The sequence below is a fragment of the Chinchilla lanigera genome, unplaced genomic scaffold (genome assembly GCF_000276665.1).
Source record: "Chinchilla lanigera isolate Chin_1 unplaced genomic scaffold, ChiLan1.0 scaffold00012, whole genome shotgun sequence".
NCBI classification, from domain to species: domain Eukaryota; kingdom Metazoa; phylum Chordata; class Mammalia; order Rodentia; family Chinchillidae; genus Chinchilla; species Chinchilla lanigera.
In genome coordinates, this window is record NW_004955413.1 from 27,219,037 (window position 1) to 27,237,331 (window position 18,295).

General features: G+C 42.5%; 1 protein-coding gene across 5 annotated transcripts in view; it reads left to right on the top strand.

The window, feature by feature from the left end:
- Window positions 1–18,295, top strand: part of Mei1 (meiotic double-stranded break formation protein 1) — a 59,596-nt gene that overhangs the window by 31,024 nt on the left and 10,277 nt on the right. For all 5 annotated transcript variants that reach the window (XM_013511487.1, XM_005379371.1, XM_013511488.1 and 2 more), the window contains exons 20-24: window positions 5,269–5,544; window positions 11,879–12,044; window positions 14,562–14,666; window positions 16,903–17,013; window positions 17,288–17,472. In XM_013511487.1, the coding sequence (XP_013366941.1) occupies window positions 5,269–5,544; window positions 11,879–12,044; window positions 14,562–14,666; window positions 16,903–17,013; window positions 17,288–17,472 (843 nt within the window). The remainder of the gene's footprint in view (window positions 1–5,268; window positions 5,545–11,878; window positions 12,045–14,561; window positions 14,667–16,902; window positions 17,014–17,287; window positions 17,473–18,295) is intronic.

Consider the following 18,295-nt stretch of genomic DNA (forward strand, 5'->3'; position numbering starts at 1 on the left):
ACACACAGAAACACACAAAAAACCAACACAACAGCTGGGTGTGGTGGTGCACACCTGTAATCTCAGCACTTGGGTGGCTGAGGCAGGAAGATGGCCATGAGTTTGAGGCCAGCATGGGTTACATAGTGAATTCAAGGCCAGCCTAAACTACATAGAGACCCTGTCTCAAAAACAAAAACCCAAACGCAACAAAACAAAGCAAAACTTCCTTTCATCAACAATTCAGTTATTGCATAGGATAGATTATATAGGTTAAATTTTTGGTTCTGTTTATTTTATTTTTAGCACCAGGGAGAGAACCCAGGGCCTCACACATGATAAAAACATACGCTGTGCCTACTACTAAGCTATATTCCCATTCGAGATTCATTCCCTTAATTACCAGTTTCTTTTAAAAAACAAGTTGGTTGCTTAGTATAATTCTGAACCAAGAATTTAAAATATTTGATGTACGTACATCTAATTATATCATTTTGAGGCTTAAGTTGTTCCATATTTGGACAGAGGTATCCTACTCAGGGAGGTACCTATATCTTTTGGCACAACCATACTTTCGATTGAGTTTTGGGTTTTCTAGGGTGACAAGATCCTTCAGGCTTGTTTTATATGTTTCCTGATTTTGCATTCTTCTTTTGAATCTACTCCAATTAGACTTTTACTCCTATTACATCTTGGAAAAATGTGCTCATCAAAGTGAACAATAACCAACACATGACTACAGCTAGTACCCAATATTTAGTCATTATTTTACTTGAGCTATCAACAATATCTCTTTGAAACACTGTCTTTACTTGGCATCTAGAACACCATGTATGTCAGGTTTTCCTCTTGCCTCTCTGATCTGTTTCAGTGTCCTTTGGTGATTGCTTCTTGCCTTCTGACTTTTAAGTGTTATAGGGCCCCATGGTATATTTGGTTTTTTGTTTTGTTTGTAGTACTGGGCATCAAATCTAGAGTCTTACCCTTGTAAAGCAACCACTCTGTCACTAAGATACAGCCCCCACCTGCCTCACCCTTTAAAAACAATTGAAGGCTAGCCGTGGTGGTGCATGCTTGTAATCCCAGCACTCAGGAGGCTGAGGAAGGTGGATCACTGTGAGTTTGAGGCCAGCTTGGGCTACATAGTGAGTTCAAGGCCTGGCTGAACTACATAGTGAGACCCTGTCTCAAAAAAAAAAAAAAAAGAAAAGAAAAGAAAAAAAATTGAGACAGGCTCTCACTAAATTACCTAAACTGGGATTACAGCTGGGAATAGTTGGGATTATAGGGTGTATCACTTTATCCAGCAGGGTGCAGTCTTTGACTGCATCCTGCATCTCTCTTCTGTCTAAATCTCACACAGTCCTACTGCTGAGGTGATAACCTGAATTAAACAAGTCACCCTGTCGTCTAGAATGATAGACTGAAAGAGTGCAAAGGTAGAAGTGAAAAGGCCTGATAGGAGACTACAGCAGTGATGTAGGCAGGTGACAGGGGAGCTGATGGAAAGTGTCTGCTTCAGAGATGTTTTGGTGATGCAACCAATAGGATTTCTTGGGTGGATCAGATGTGAGGTGTGAGAATAAGAGAGAATAAAAAGATATTTCCAATGAATCTTACTCTAATAGGGTAAAGACTTGTTGTATTGAGATAGAAGAGCCAGGTCTGGTGATGCATACTTGTAATCCCAGCACTTGGGGGGCTGAGGCAGGAGGGTCACCCTGAGCTCAAGTGAGTTCAAAGATGTAGTGACACCTGTCTCAAAAAAAAGAATGGAAGGCTGGCAAGGGAAGGCCATGTCCTGAGCCACATGGGGATGATCCTGGGCTTCTGAGGTAACTGATGTAAACATGGGAAAGAACATGATGAGAATGGTCTGGATAACTTGAGGACTGATAATGTGGCACGGCTGGAGTTTGGGGGCCCCTCTTTATATCTGCTTGTGCTGATGTTGTGACTAGGAAAGTAGCTCATGTAGTGCTGGACTTCCCCTTTTAGGCATGCATCCATAAGTGTTATATAGCATTCTTTTATAAATTTGTATATAAATATATAAGTGGCAATATACAATTTGATTTTTGTTTTGTTTTGTTGGAGGTAGCATCTCATTACGCAGTTCAGGCTGGCCTTGAACTCATTGTGTGGCCTAGGCTGGTCTCAAGCTCCCAATTTTCCGACTTCACCCTTCTGAGTGCTGAGACTGCAGATGTGTGCTACCACACCTGACACAACTTGATTTTTTTTTTTTGTTTCACTCTATGTATGTATATGCTTTTTGAGGCAGGGCCTTACTTTGTAGTGCAGGCTGGCCTTGAACTCACTAAGTAGCCCAGGCTGGCCTCAAACTCAGAGTGATCCTCCTGCCACAGCTCCTGAGTGCTGGGATTACAGGCAAATGCCACCACACCCAGCTTCTTATTTTGGTATAATTTCACACTTAGAAAATGTTGCAAGAACAGTTCAGAGTTACTACCCAAATTCACCAATTTTCACAATTTTGCCTCATTTATTTTTTCTTTCTCTTTCCTATTCTTACCCCATATTTTTTTTTTTTCCTGAACCATTTGAAAATAATTTTCAGGGGATTTTTAAAAAGGCAAAAGATTTATGCGATCTGAAGAGAAACCAGAGTATTCAGGTGATTTTTAGATGTGCCCTTTTTAAAATACTTTATGGGTGTTTCCTAAGGTCTTTATTTTACATAACCACAGTGCAGTGATCAAAATCAGGAAGTTTAACACTGGGTACAATACTATTATCTAATCCATAGTTGATAGTCAAATTCTACTTTTGTTAAATGCCATCCTGGGGTCAAACCCAGAGCCTTGCACATGCTAGGCAAGTCCTCGGCCACTGAACTACATCTCTAGCCCCCAAACTTCAGTTTATACTGATAGCATTCTGTGAGATCCTTCTGACTCACAGCTCTTGATCCTCTGTGAGAACCAGTAGAGAAGATGGACTGGTGTGTGTTGGGATGTGTGTGTAAGGAACCACAGCAGCTGAAGTGTATCTCTGGGAGATAGATATCTCAGAGTGTTCCTAGAAACACTTCCTTTTGGCAACTTCATTCTAGTTTGATTAGCATTTCCTAAATTCTTGAATGCTACTCAATGTTTACCATTTTTAAAAATTTGCTTTGTTTTTTCTTCAGTACTGAGGACTGAGGCCAAGGCCTTCACACTGCAGTACATTCTCAGCCCTTTTTATCTTTTATTTTGAGACAGGGTCTTATTAAATCAGTATGATAAGTTGTCCAGGTTGGGCTTGAATCTTCCTGTCTCAGCCTCCCAGAATGATAGGATTATAGGTGTGCACCACCACACCCATCCTCTATTTGCTGCTTAACACTTTAGCAACTCAGTCAGCATGGATTGACACTTGACATGCTCTAGGTGCCATGTGGGTCCCCATTAGTGTGAGATAAACCAAATAAATTCCCTGCCTTCAGAGAATACCAGTTTGTCAGGAGATACAAAAAGATTTCCTACGTGGGAGTTTACTTTAGCAGTAAGTACTGCCAAAAAAAGTGGGAGATATAGCTCAGAGGGGGAGCACTTGCGTAGCATGTGTGAAGCCCTGGATTCAGTCTCCAGTACCACCATAAAAAGAAGAAAAGAAGGGAGACAAACAGTAGTGTTCAGTTGGTAATACTCTCTAAATTGACCTGTAGATTCAATGAAATCCGTATCAAAATCCCAGCTGCTCTTTTTTTTTTTTTCCAAAATGGACTGGTTCTAAAATTTATATGGAAATGCAAGGAACCTAAATTATCTAAAGCAGTCTTGAACAAAGTTGGAGGACTTACACTTCTTGATAAATGGCATATGCTTGTAGTCCTAGCACTTTGGAAGACAGCGGCAGGAAGATCACAAGTTTGAGCCCAGCCTGACAACCTAGCACTTATCAAGACCCTGTTTCAAAATAAAGAAGGAGCTGGGGATAAAGCTTAGTGCAAAGCTAGGCATGGTGGTACACACCTGTAATCCCAGCACTCTGGAGGCTGAGGCAGGAGGATTGTTGCAAGTTGGGAGGGCAGCCTGAACTGCACAGCGAGACCCTGTCTCAAAAAGACCAAAAAAAAACCCCCAAAAAACCAACAACAACAAAAAACTCAGTTCAAAGGCTCTGGGTTCAATCCCCAGTCCCCCCCACAAAAAAGTATGTCACTGTTGTAAAGATGGAAATATAGTTCAATGAAACAGAATTGAGAATTCAGGATCAACTTGGTTTATTGTCATTTGACTTCATCAGGGACAACTGGAAATTGCGCATGCAAAAGAATGAAGTTGTACTCATACTTCTTACACACAAAATTTACTCTAAATGGATCAAAGATCTAAATTAAAAAGCAAAAATTATAAAACTCTTAGAGTAGTATATTAAAGAATTCGAGTGTTGTTATATATATAATGGGAAGAGATAGGTTTATAAGGGTTGATAAATGATTCCTCCCCTTCCACTTTACCCCTTCTATGCCAGGACCTATGCTGGGTACACCCGCCTTCAAGCTGCCTTCAGTCTAGTGTGGGAGACTGACAGGCACCGTGACAATTACAACACATTGTAGTAAGTGTACCATAAAGCTGGATTTACCAGCCTCAGCACTATGAACATTTTACACTGGATTATTTTTTTCTGAGGAAGCAGTGTAGGATATTGTAGCATCCTCTCTTGTCACTGGATACTAGTAGCACTCCCTGAATCAAGGTGATTTTGTCTCCAGACTACCAGATATAGTGGAGCCTTGACTTATAAACTCATTTTGTTCCTGAGGGCTGGTTGTAACTCACGTTGTCAGTTGAAGGCTCAGGCTTCTTTACACAGCCTTCAAAGTCTCTCTCCTGTATAGAGGCAGATTTCAGTGTCCTTAGAGAGACATTGGCCCAGGATTTCTCAATTAACCTTGTACAAGAAAGGATGCTTTAATGTTTCTTGCAGAGCTCTTTAAGGGTTAAATTTGTATCTGAGACCATCTGGAAGTATGAGTGGCCAGCATTTAGGGCATAACTCAAGACTTTGGTCATAAGTTAAAACTAAAATTCTGGTCATAACCCAAGTTGTTTGTATGTCAGGCCAGTCATAACTTGAAGGTCCACTGTATTCTATGGGGAGCACAATCACTTTAGTGGAGAACTCATGTTATAAGGTGCGCATTTGGGATGAGCTAGGGAAGGCATCTTGGAGCACTGAGATGCCAACACATTTTTCCAAGTCATAAATAGGCTGCTTTGGAGTCTTAGGTTCTCTGCAAGATTGTAGTTAGCTCCTTTCTTTGTTTTGTTCTAGGCTGTGGTCAGTGCAATCAGAAAATTCCTAGAGGGCATCTCAGACCTGCACCTGGTCTACACCCACCATCCTCTCCTGCTCAGGTTCTTCCTGTTGTATCCAGAACTGATGAGTAGGTTTGGGCATCGTGTCCTGGAACTTTGGTTCTCCTGGGAACACAGCAGCTATGAAGAACTGGATGAAGTCCTTTCTGCTAGACAGTTGAACCTTCCTACCAGCTTAGCAGCCTTGTTCCAGATTCTCAGAAGCAGCCCTAGCGTCCTGCTTATTTTGCTGGTAGGTTCTCATTCATTTTTTCATTCAGAGATGGCAGACCTTCTGCCTCTGGCAGTCAGTTTACTGAGGTTGGCAAACACCACCATTGCTTCTGCCCAGCACTGGACTTATTGCTGTCTCTATGTGAGTGGAAAGTCTTTTATGCTTGTAGATACCTGGTTTCTGTAAAATCATACCCTTTCATAAGTCTGATGGAGGTTTACATGCTAAGAGATATCTTCCTGTCTACTCCCCATGGGATATAACTATAAAGTATGGGCCTCAGTCATCATTCCCTTCACCTCTCTGTCCTCTCTTTCAAGCAGATACTGGTAAGAATGGTTAATGTCAAAGGAGACCCTAAGGCATGTATTTGGAAATATCTGATTGCATAGTCAGTTTTTTTCCATGATTTTAGTACTTGTGTAACATACTCCTTCAGGCATACCTAGAGTTGTCAGAAAGCCCAGTACTTCTTCAGGTACATCAGTTAGGAAAGATCAACTGCCTTTTGTCTGCCACTTCTAACACCCTGGCTTTAACTCCACCCTTTTTCCTTCCACTCAAGAAACCACATTGGAAAACAAATAAGTGAGAGTGACAGTATTATAGAGGTAACTATGGATATATCTGTATATATTTTTTATTGAAATATATTTCCTATATCACAAAATATATCCATTTGACTGAATAATTAAATGATTTTCATAAATTTAACAAGCTATAATATAACCATTATCATAATCAGTCTCAACATCTCAGAACATTGTCATCACCCAATATAATCTCAGCTCATCCCCAGCCCCCAGAAACCATCAGTCTATCTATCTATCTATCTATCTATCTATCTATCTATATCTTTTAAAAATTGTTTTTACATTTCAAACTTTGTGTTTAGCCATAGATTGCTAGTAGCAGGTTCCAAACTGATTCCAGGACACCGAAGTATGACACACACTGCCTTTAATGCCAGTTAACTCACTCAATATCCTCAGTCCAGGGTGGATAACACAGCCTATCAGAGAAGGGCGGGGATCTTTGATGCTTTAATTATCAAAAGTATGATCTTTTCACTTTATTGAAGTAATGTTAGTAGCAATAAGATCTGTATGTTCTTGCCCCACATCCTTAGTTACCCATATTTGTCCATATTCACATGCATAAACACAAACACATGTACATGTTCTCCACTCAAGCCAAAATCTTAGCCTTCCATTCCTGAGATATGTTATCTTGTGAGGTCACACATGTTGAATTGATAGGGCCCATGTTCATGGTTTATTCATTTATTTATTACAATACTGGGGACTGAATCCAGGGTCTTTGCGCTGAGTTACATTCTCACCCCTGTTCATATTTTTATTTTGAGACAGGGTCTTGATAAGTCACAAAGTTGCTCAGGGTGGACTTGAACTTGCATTTCTCCTGTACCAACCTCTCAGAGTGCTGGGATTGCAGATATGCCCACCACACTCATCTGTGTTCATACTTTATTTTTTCCCAAATAAAATGATGTTTTTATTCTATATTTATTTTTATTTATTTTTTGTCTTTTTGAGACAGGGTTTCACTATGCAGTTCAGGCTGGCCTTGAGCTCATTTTGTAGCCCTGGCTGGTCCCGAACTTGCAATGATCTTCCATCTCAGCCCCCCAAGTGCTGGGATTATAGGCATGCACCACTATGCCCTGCTTAAAATGATATTTTTAAAGCCTTTAAAGTCCTAGTTTATGTAGGTAATTTTCTGCAGTGCTATTTGTGAAATGACTTGCATTTAGCTTTCATTTATTATACTTTCATTGAATTGCACTCAGATGACTAAAAGGTATTCATTCAAATTGAAACTTTCAACTGTATTTCACATGCTTGCAGTTACATTCAGTGGGCAATCCCACTTCCTCCTCTAAGGATGTGGGTGATAAAGTCTTTCCCATGTTGCTTACATTTTAAAAACTGCAACTGGCCATGGTGGCATATACCTGTAATCCTAGGATGCTGGAAGTCTGAAGCAGGAGCTTTGCAAGTCTTGAGTTCAGTCAGGGCAAAGTAGCAAGACTGCCTCAAATTTTTAAAAAATGAATAAAATAATACCATCACAATACCTCAAGTCACTACCATAGTGTTCACAAGTAGGGATTTTCTCTCCAGTGATTTGGTCCATGTTGCCAAATCTTAACTGCTTCAACTGAGGCCTTATCATGTTATCTGCCTTCACAGGATTTTACCTTACTGTGAATTAAGCCATTGAAAACCATACTCATAAGTGAAGGTTTTACATCATTTGGACTCAGGTTTCTCCTAGTGTGAGTTCTTTCATGCTCATGGGGGCACTGCAGTAAGCATAGGCCTTACTACCTTCTTTACATTCATAACATATTTCTGTCCAGTGTCAGTTATTTCATATACTCAGAGGGAAGTGGAATGAGCAGAGGCCTTTCCACATTGTTTACATTTATAGGGTTTCTGACCAGTATGAGTTCTTTCATGTATTGGGGTATAAAAAGAAGCAACGATCTTAACACACTATTTGCATTCATAGAGTTTCTATCCAATGTAACTTTTTTCATGCATTCATTGGTACTGGAACAAATGATGACCTTAACACATTGTTTATATTCATAAGGTTTCTGTCCAGTGTGAGTTTTTTTGGTATCAGGAATCAAACTCAGGACCTTGAGCTTGCCAGGCAGATGCTGTGCTGCTGAGCTATATCCCTGGCTGTTTGGTGTGTTTCTGCATGCACTTGAGGGAAAAAAGTACAGGAAGAAGCAAATGCCTTTCCATATTGTTTATATTCATTGGATTTCTGTCCAATGTGAGTTTTTTCATACACTAGGAGAGCACTAGAAGTGATGGCTTTTCCACACTGTTTGGATTTATAAGATTTTGTGCAGTGTGATGCTTTTTTTGGTCTTTTTGAGACAGGGTCTTGCTATGCAGTTCAGGCTGGCCTTGAGCTCACATTGTATCCCAGGCTAGTCCTGAACTCACAATGATCTTCCTGCCTCAGCCTTCTGAGTGCTGAGATTATAAGTGTACACCACCATGTCCAGCAGTATGACTTCTTCCATGTACTCAGAGGGCAACAGAAAAAGCAAAGGCCTTATCACATTATTTATATTCATAGGGTTTCTCTACAGTGTGAGTTCTTACATGCATTCAGAGGTAAGTAGAAAAAGAGAAGGCCTTACCATATTGTTTACAGTCATAGGGTAAACATTCAAATCCTTTCTTCAAGAAGGAAAAAAGGAAATGGAATGAGTTCAAAATAGAGCATTAATATAGAGAGGATGAGAGCAAATTGGGACACCAAAAAGAGTAGCAGTGGACATAGCTATTAGATGTATTAATCAATTTCCCATTGATGGAACAAAATACCAAAAACTCCACAATTAAAAGAGGAGAGGTATCATTTGGCTCATGGTTTTGGTGGATTCAACCCATGGGAAGCTGACTGCAAGGCTGAAATGGTGTGATGGAAAGGCATGGCAAAAGAAGGCTGCTGACCACATTGCATCCAGGAAACAGAGAAATGTGTTCCATCTTCTTCATCTCTCCTTCCTGGAGGAGGTGGGGACAGGCAGAGAGGAGATTCTTCCCCTAGGCAAGAATTTAAAAGGAGGGAGCTACCTTTATGACTGGATGCTAGTTATAAGTCTAGGAAGACTGAGGCTTCTCTGACCTTCAGTTTCCTCACATAAAATGGAGATACCATGAAGATGGAAGAGGGAACATGTAGGTGTGATCATGGCCTACTGTTACAGTACACAGGAGGCTGAAACTAATTATTGACTCTGAGTCTGAACCAGATAAAGAATGTTCATCTCAGAGAGGCTAATGGAATCACACAACGTTGTATAGCTAATAAGAGTCATGACCATGACTGTAACCCAAGCTAATGAGTTTTCACTAAATCAGTGCAAAAAAAATCAGTGGTTAAAAAAGAACAGCAACCTTGTTGTTTGTTCAGATATGTAATTCTTACCATTTCTCCACAGCTTCTAGCCACAGGAGGGGAAAAGATCTAAAAATATGTGCCGGTACCAATTTCTGTTCTTGATAAGGGTAATTAACAGCTGAAAACAAAGCTGTTAATTGTTGCTCTTATCAGTGGGTGGTCTTTCATGTAGGTTGTTTAGATGTGAAAAACAGTGATGTCACAGAAGCTCCGTTTGTTCTTTGCTTGATCAAGCCACCCTGATAGGTCTGGTTCCAAGAGAGTTCTGGATAGCCGTGGGCAGCAGAAACTGCACTAGTTTCAACAGCCCCTTCCCACTGCCCAACATCCTGGGATGCACACCTTCCTCCAGGACTCACTGTGGCCACAAGGTGGCTTTTAAGATTCTTTAACACAACTAGAGACCATACTCATAAGTGAAATAAATCAAACATACATGTGCAAGCACCGCATTGTGTCACTAGTGTAAAACTTGAAAGAGTTAAGTTAAACTCGGAGGTATGATAGACACTGTGAAATGATAGGAAACCACCGAAGAGTAAAGGGCTTCTGGGATGTGGGAAAAGAGAAGGGAAAGAAGGAGAAATTTTGTATGTATGTATATACAGGATAGATAACATGGTTGTTCTTCTATCTGCTGTTTCTATGCTGAAAGAAACTGTCAATGAGTCTTTGGTTGACCAGTATTGCATGTCTATATCTGTTTTCATGAGAAGCCACTTTGAAGATATCAATATGTAATACAACCACCATTGTTAATTCCCTACCACTTTGTTTGGAACTCTGTATTGTCTGTATTGTGCTTGTGATATGTTGTAAAATGTTGTATGTCTGTTAATGTTTCCCTCCTTTTATCCTTAAAAAAAAAAAAAAAAAAAAAAGATTCATTAACACAGATTTCTAAATGACCAACTCTGTGACAGTGTGACATAGATGGACCTGTGAAGCAGAGGGAACAGGAAACTGGTGTGGCGTGGGGCCTCATGACCTTGAACAAATCACCCCCCCCTCAGTCTTCAACCTCAATCTCTGAAAGTTGGGTGAGATGATCCAGATTTTCTCTAGCCCTTCAATTTTGTGATCTTAGAGATCTTTTCTTCTTTTCAGAGATGTTTTCTGAGTTACTACAAGATAACAAAGATAAAGCAGATCTCTACTACTCTCTTGAGAAACATACTAATTAATCTGCCCCAATTTCCTCATTTAAAAAATTAGGGTGAGACCTAACTGGAGAAGTCATTGTGAAGATGCAAATCATATGTAAAGAAATGTAAATGTTTATGTAAATAATAAAACAGTACCTGATGCTATTAACCAAGTGAGACATTAACAACCAAGTGAGTGTTTGTGGATTTTGTTATTTCTTCAGCAGCTGTGGAGGTTTGTGAAGACCCAAGCCCAGACTCCCTTGTGTCCCCATCCTTCCCTGTCCACCTAGTGGTCAGCACACCAAGATTTGCCTGGCCGGGTACCCTTATAGCCATGTCTATCTGTGTCAGTAGCTGTCCTCCCTGGAGAGAGTCTGTGCATGACCTTGGATTCATAGCACCCAGTCCTAACTGACCAAGTACATTATCCTGTCCAAAGGATTTGGCTTATTTGAGCTGGTAGATGCCAGGAGCTATAGGCAAGACAGTCACTGATGCAACTTCTTACTGGCTTTACCTTTAAAATACACTCATTAAAATTACTCTGAAAGCAAGACAAAAAGCAGTGTCCTTTTCCATTGTCTGAGTCCAAGGCCTTTCTAGTTTGAGGCAGGGATAGGCAGATGCCGTGGCAGAGAATGAGCCTGACCTGGTCCTTATTTCCTTGCCTATGCCCTGAATCTTTCCCAGCCCCTCCTTTCCATGGCCTGTTTCATCCTCATTCTTGCTCCTTCTCTCTTCCCTCAAGGTACACTGTAGTTCCCTATCCTGAAAACAAGGGCTCTTTCTGACCCTAATACTTCCATTTGCAAGAGGGAGGCATACTGGAAAGCAGAGTTATACTTGGAGTCAGAAGACCTACATTCACTTCCTCTTTATGTTGTTTACAGCTAATGTGACCTTGGACAAATCAAGTTGTATTTCTGAAGCTCCACTTGCTCTTGTGTAAAGTGGACGTAGTAGGATGAGCTGTTCTTCGGGCTGATGTGAGAAGTCATTGTTTCCAGGAGAGCTTTTGATACAGGATAGGTGCTAAGAGAGAGCTTAGCCAGTTTCTTCTTCTTCTTCTTTTTTTTTTTTTTTGTACTGGGAATCAAACTCAGGACTTTGTAGCTTTCCAGGCAGGTGCTGGGTTACCCAGTTTCTGTGACACCATCATCTTGGACACTTTCCCTGCCTCTCTGTCTTCCGTGTCTACAGTCCCTTGCTGTGATAACGTCTGAACTCTGGCTTTCTTCTCTCCTGCTCAGGATCTCGTCTATTCCAGTCCAGTGGATGTAGCCCACAAGGTACTGGTCATCCTGAGGACCTTCTTGAGGAGAAATGAGGATATCCAAGTGGGTGGTCTCATCCGAGGCCACTTCCTGCTCATCCTGCAGCACCTGCTGGTAGAGCATGGGACCTCCCTGTCAGGAGGTTAGTCTACAGGTCCCTTGGACATGTTTTGACCTGGAGGCCAGTCAAGAGTAGGTAACTCTGTCCTGGTGAGGTGTGCTCTCAAGAAGAAATCAGGATTTTTGCTGAAAAGAAAAGTTAGGCCAGTGTACCATAACATGGTTGGTTGTGTTTGTGTGTTTAAGATGAGTGGGAGTGTTTGATGTATGTGTGCATGTCCCCACCCTGCACAGCATGTGCTCAGAGCTCTTTGTCACAAAAATGGCAGCCCCCAGTGAGAAGAAGCAAGTGGGAAATCTGGAGGAGGCTAGAGAACCAGCAGGGTCCTGGGAGGAGGGTGCATCTGTGATGTATTAGGCATTTCCAGTAAGATCCAAGAGGATAATTTCCAAATCTGGCATGGGACCCCTGGAGTCAAGGAAACTTACTGTTTGGAACAGTATGAAGAGAATGAAAATTGGGATTGGTTTGTCTTTTCCTATTTTTAGAGAGGCTGAAAATTTTAAACTAAGTTTCTGACCCACTAAGAGAAAGTGGGAAGATATCTGTGATTCATTTGGTCCAGTCCTGACTAAGCCCTGGGATTTTCAGGTAGATTAAAGGGCAGCTGAAGGCACTGAGTCCTCTCCTTTGCAGGGAGGAGCAAGACATTTCTCATTGGTAATCCTGTCTATGAGCCATGAGATGTAGTGCAAAAACATGAAGGAAAGGCCATGGGTATTGGATTCAGATTGGATTCAAGTCTTGGCCTTGTGTTTTGGTCTATTACAGCTGTTACAACAGAATGTCACAGAGTGGGTGTCTTATAAACAACAGAAATTTATTTCTCAGAGTTCTTGAGGCTGGTTAATCTAAAAGTAAGATACCAGCAGATTCTATGTCTGTTAAGGGTTCACTGCCTGGTTCTGTTGAGAGTTCACTGCCTGGTTAATAGATGTCTTTCTACTGTGTATTTATATGGCAAAAGGGATGAGGGAAGGAGCTCTTGGGAGCTCCTACTTTATAAGGGCACTAACCCCATCTAGAAGGGGACTCATCTGTTAAGATTTCAACATGAACTTTGGGGGTCACAAACCTTCAGACTATAGCACCCTGTCCTTTACTAGTTCTTGGACACTGGAGAGAACTTACTCAGCCACTATGTGCCTTGATTTCTCCTTTTCCAAATGTATGTGTGATTTATTTCACTTAACAGTATGGTCTCAAGGTACATCCATTTACCTAGGAATGTCTCAAGTTTATCTTTCGTTATAGCTGAGTAGTACTCCATTGTATAATAAAACCACATCATTTTTATTCATTGATTGATTGATGGGCATTTGGATTGTTTACAAGATTTAGCTACTACAAACCGTGTTGCTATAAACATGGGTGTGCATACATTGATGTGCTGTGGTGCATTTAAATCTTTTTGGGGAAGATACCAAGAAGAGAATAGCTGGGTCAAATGGGACCTCTTGTCCCAGGTTTTTTTTTATTCTTGTCTTTTTGAGACAAGGTTTTGCTATACTTGTCAGGCTGGCCTTGAACTCACTTTGTAGCTGAGGCTCGACTCAAACTCAGCGATCCTCCTGCCTCAGCCTCCTGAGTGCTGGGATTACAGGCGTGAGCCACCATACCTGGGTTCATCCTAAATTTTTTTTGTTTTTGTTTTTGTTTTTCTCCGGTACCAGGAACCGAACTCACAACCTTGCGCTTGCCAGGCAGGCGCTTTGCTGCTGAGCTAAATCCCCAGCCCCCCCTCCTAAATTTTTGAGGAATCTTCACACTGATTTCCACAATGGTTGCACCAGTCTATACTCCCACCCACAGTGGAGAAAGGTTGCTTTTTCTGTACAGCTCTGCCAGCATTTGTTATTGGTTAATTTCTTGATAATAGCCATTCTTTCTGGAGTGAGATGGAATCTCAGTATTGTTTTAACTTTCATGTCTGGAATGACCAGTGGTGGTGAACATTTTTCATATATTTATTTGCTGTTTGTACCTCTTTATCTGAGAAGTGTGTGTTCATCTCAGATGCCCGTTTTTGGATTGGGTCTTTAAATTTGGGGTTTTTTTTTTCAATTCTTTATATATTCTAGGTAGTAGTCCTTTGTCTGAGAAACAGCTGGCAAAAATTTTTTCCCACTCTGTGAGTTGTCTTTTCACTCTGTTGGTGATTTCTTTTGCTGTCCAAATGCTTTTTAATAAGATGAGATCTCAGTTGTTGATCCTTTGTGATAGTTCCTCAAACTTCAATTTCTTAACTGAAAAATAGATATAAGAACCTCTGCTTCATGTGGTTTTTTAATGGAATTAAGTGAGATAATGAACTCCTGGTACCAACTCAGACTCAGCACTTGGTGTATCATCATCCATTGTTGCCCCTTGTGAAGAAGGAAGAAAGCAGGGACTGGGGAGCGGGAAATTCCAGACAACCACCTGACCTCATTGGTGATATAGAGCTCAGGTGCTCCCTTTCTTATGGTGGGAAGGAGTGTTTGACCTTCAGGTGATCTGAGCTCAGGCTCTCTGACCACCTCTCCCTGTTCTTCACAGCCTCAGGGAACCTGGCACTGCTCCTGAGCCTCCTCTCCTTGGTGCAGCTGAGGAACAAGTCTGAGCAAGAACTGGACAGCATGGCCATGAAGCTCCTTCACCAAGGTGCCTGGGCTGTTTGGGATGGTGTCTGAGGGCCCAGGGCTGCATGTGCAATGGACCCACTCAGTAGTACTGGTATTTGTTTCTTCTTCTGTTCTTCTGTCCTTTTGGAAGAAGCTAGTAGGTCTGTCCATCCCTGGGAGCTTCTTACTGAGATACCTCTTCGGGCTTTTCTGCTTGTTCTCAGGAAGTGTTTGGGAGATCTTCCCCTTACGAAAGAAAAAATCAGTGTGTGATGGGCACAAACCCTAGGGTCATGAAGGGCCTGGGTCTCATCTTAGTCACTAGCTGTGTGAGGTTGGGCAGTCACCTTGCCTGTACCAAACCTACGCCCCTCCTACCTAAGGTAATATTGCTTTTCTGTTAACAGGACTAAGATAGGAATACCTGATCTCGTAGGTATAGGATGCTACACAGTGCTTGGCACACAGCAGGCCTTGACTGTGTCGATTCATGTTTTGAGGCTCAGGTCAGCTCCCTACCTCATCCCACAGCAAATGGCCCAGCTCAGCTCTGACGATCCAACTTACAGTTGTCTAGGTGTTTTTCTTACCTATACGCCAGACCTCAGTGGGACCTGCCTTTAATCAGGAATGTAATCACTACTTCATACACAGCTCCCTACACATGAAGAATCATTGAGGAAAGGTTAAAATAAGTAGGAAAAATTATAACTTCAGTGTCTGTAGACTCAGGTCCCCTGGCCACAGATAAGGACAGGGTGCCTTCCCTGCTCAGGGTCCAGTCTTTATCAAGAGATTGGTGTCAGGCTCAGAAAGCGCCTCTGAGGGTAGCTGCAGCCCCTTGCCTCTGCCTGATGCTGGTCAACACTGCCTGCCTATCAGACCAGAGCTGGCATCAAGTTGATCTATATGTGACAAAAATCAGCCTTTAAAAGGGCCTCTGACAAGGAGTTACAGGCTGAAATCTTTGTGTGAAATAGAATAGACATTCACATGTACTCTTTGAGTACTTCTGCTTTAGAGTGCTGGGAGGAGAGGTCTGCAGTTCACTGTGGTTCATGATCAGGAGAGAGGGTGCTAGGGTGAGGGGACCTGCTTCTCAGATTGACCACAGCTAGTGGGAAGCCAGAGTGTGATGTGGCTGCCAAAAGGTGAACAGAGACTTAAGTAGGTTTCACAGTGGGATGGGATTAGGGAGATGGGGAGTGGTAATTCCTAGGAGGGAAGTGTTCTACAGATGACTACTCTTCAGTGTAGTAACTGCTCTGTTGAGGGCTGGGAAGTGCAGAAGAGGCATCTTATTTTGCCTTGAGGGTGATGAGAAGCTTCATAGGGGAGTCAATTTAAAGCTGCATCTTGATTGCTGACTAGGAGTTGGAGTTAGCCAGAGGGAGGTGATGTGTGAGAGAAAATATGGCAAGTACAGGGAACTGCACATGATTATGCCTTTTCCTTGGAAAGGCACTGACTGCTCCATTGCTAGAAAACTGGGAGGTGAGGCTAGATGGTCTTAGGGAGCAAGGACTCCTGCTAAGGTGGAAGACTGGCTCTGTAGACCCTTGTTTCCTGGAATCTGATGGAATACACATATGTAGAGGATGCCCCTGGTTAGCTCAGCCCGTACAGTGTGTGCTGGCTAATGTGCAGCCATGGACACCTTATCCAGTATTTGTCCAGATGGAGGATGTTATGGCTTGTGCAAAGATGTCCCCCCAAAGCCTCATGCAGGCATAGGTAGAACTTTTTCAAGGGTGACTGGATGTAGAGTGTATGATTGATTCATGCTGAAATGTAGGATTAAGGGTCTGAGTGCTGTCTGCTGTAAGGCTGGCTAGCCTGGATACAATATAAGGGACAGAAAGAGGCTTGCTGCTAGAGACTTGTAGTTTGTAACTTGCTTGCTTTGCTACCTTCTGCCCACAATGAACTGCTTTTCCTCTGTGATGCCTGTCATGCCATCCTACCTTGGAGCCAGCCAATTATGGACTGAAACCTCTACAAACTGCACTAAATAAACCTTTCCTCCTTTAACTTTGGGTGTCTGATATTTTGTCGCAGCAATGAGAGAAAAGTAACTAAGAGGAGGTGAACATACCTTCAGGTTTCACTGTTTTTTTCCACTGGCTGTAATGTCAGGGATGCTCAGTGTGTGCTTTCTCCCTAAGACAGAAATCTGAAAGTAACCAGTTGTGTGCCATCATCTGTGAGAAGTGTGACTGCGTTAAGACTGTGGGGTGCTGTGCATTATGCCACCTGGGGACTCTCATCTCTTGCAGTAAGCAAGCTGTGTGGGAAATGCAGTCCTGTGGATGTGGACATCCTGCAGCCCTCCTTCAACTTCCTGTACTGGAGCCTTCATCAGACTACACCCAACAGTCAGAAAAGAGGTGTGTGGCTGAGGCCAGGACAGTGAAGAGGAAGAGTCCTGGACAGCATTAGTGGGCCTCACTGCCCTCAATTTTTTCATCTAAACAAATAACTTGGGGGATGTGTGTGGTCGTGGATCTTTTCTGCAATGATTCTGGGAGCCTTCAGACTACAGGCTGATCCTTTTGTTTGTTTTTACATATGTGAAGCTCCACCGGGCCCTGAGCACCATGGAGGCACTAAGCTAGAGCACCTGTGTAACTATGTGGCTTCTGCCCTGTCCCTTCTCGGCAGCTGCTGCAGTGCTCATAAGCAACACAACCCTGATAGAGCTTCTGGAGAAGACACTGGTGCTCACCTGGGCAGACACAGGCTCTCCTGCCTGGACAGAGGGAGGCTCTCCCAGGAGTGCATTGCTCTGCTCTGCCTGGCTGCTCACCGCCTCCCTGTCTTCCCAGCAGCATGAAGGTGGCTTACAGGTTAGTCTCTAGCTGCATGACTTTGAGGGATGGGATGAAACTCAAAGAAGTAATGGAAATCTTGAGTTCTGGCCTCAGCACTGTAGCTTACTAGCTATATGGCCTCACCAAGGTATTTAACTATCTCAGAATTTTAGTCTCATTACCTACAAAGTGGGAAAAAATCCCAGGGTGTTATTAGGTTGGTTTAAGTTAATCCACACATGTGGATCACCTATGTGCCAGACTGTTTTTGTCAGAGTGGAATAAAAAATGAGTACAGCATTTGCCCTACTCTCTAGGGAACTTTAAACAAAGCCTTAAAGTAACTAGGCTTGTACTCAGCAAAGTTAGTGGCCTAAGATTCTAAGTAGCAAGCACAATATGAGCAAAGGCATGGAGCTGCTCAAATTTAAGACATGAGCCAGACATGGTGGCACATGCCCATAACCCTAGCACTTGGAGTCAGAGATAGGAGGATCTCAGCAAGTTCAAGGCCAGCCTGGGCTACATAGTGAGAGCTTGTCTCAAAAGGAAAAAAAAAATCAGGATATGGGTTACACACTATTTGGAGAGTAGTGAGGTGAATTGTGTGCTTAGAGTGTAGAGATGAAGGAATGGGTCATATTGGACAGGAAGCAGGAGCAGCTGATGACCTTGAAGTGCTGGGTAGCGAGTTGTGAAGAGCCACACGTTGTTAGTTGTCATTGTTACTGTTTGAAGGTTGATGCAGGGAACAGAAAAGCAGTGGACTGTCCAGAGAGCACCTCCTTGCCTCCAAGCCCCTCCCCGTGCAGGACCTGGCCATCACATTATGCTGCATGAGCTCCTCTGGGGGCTGTTT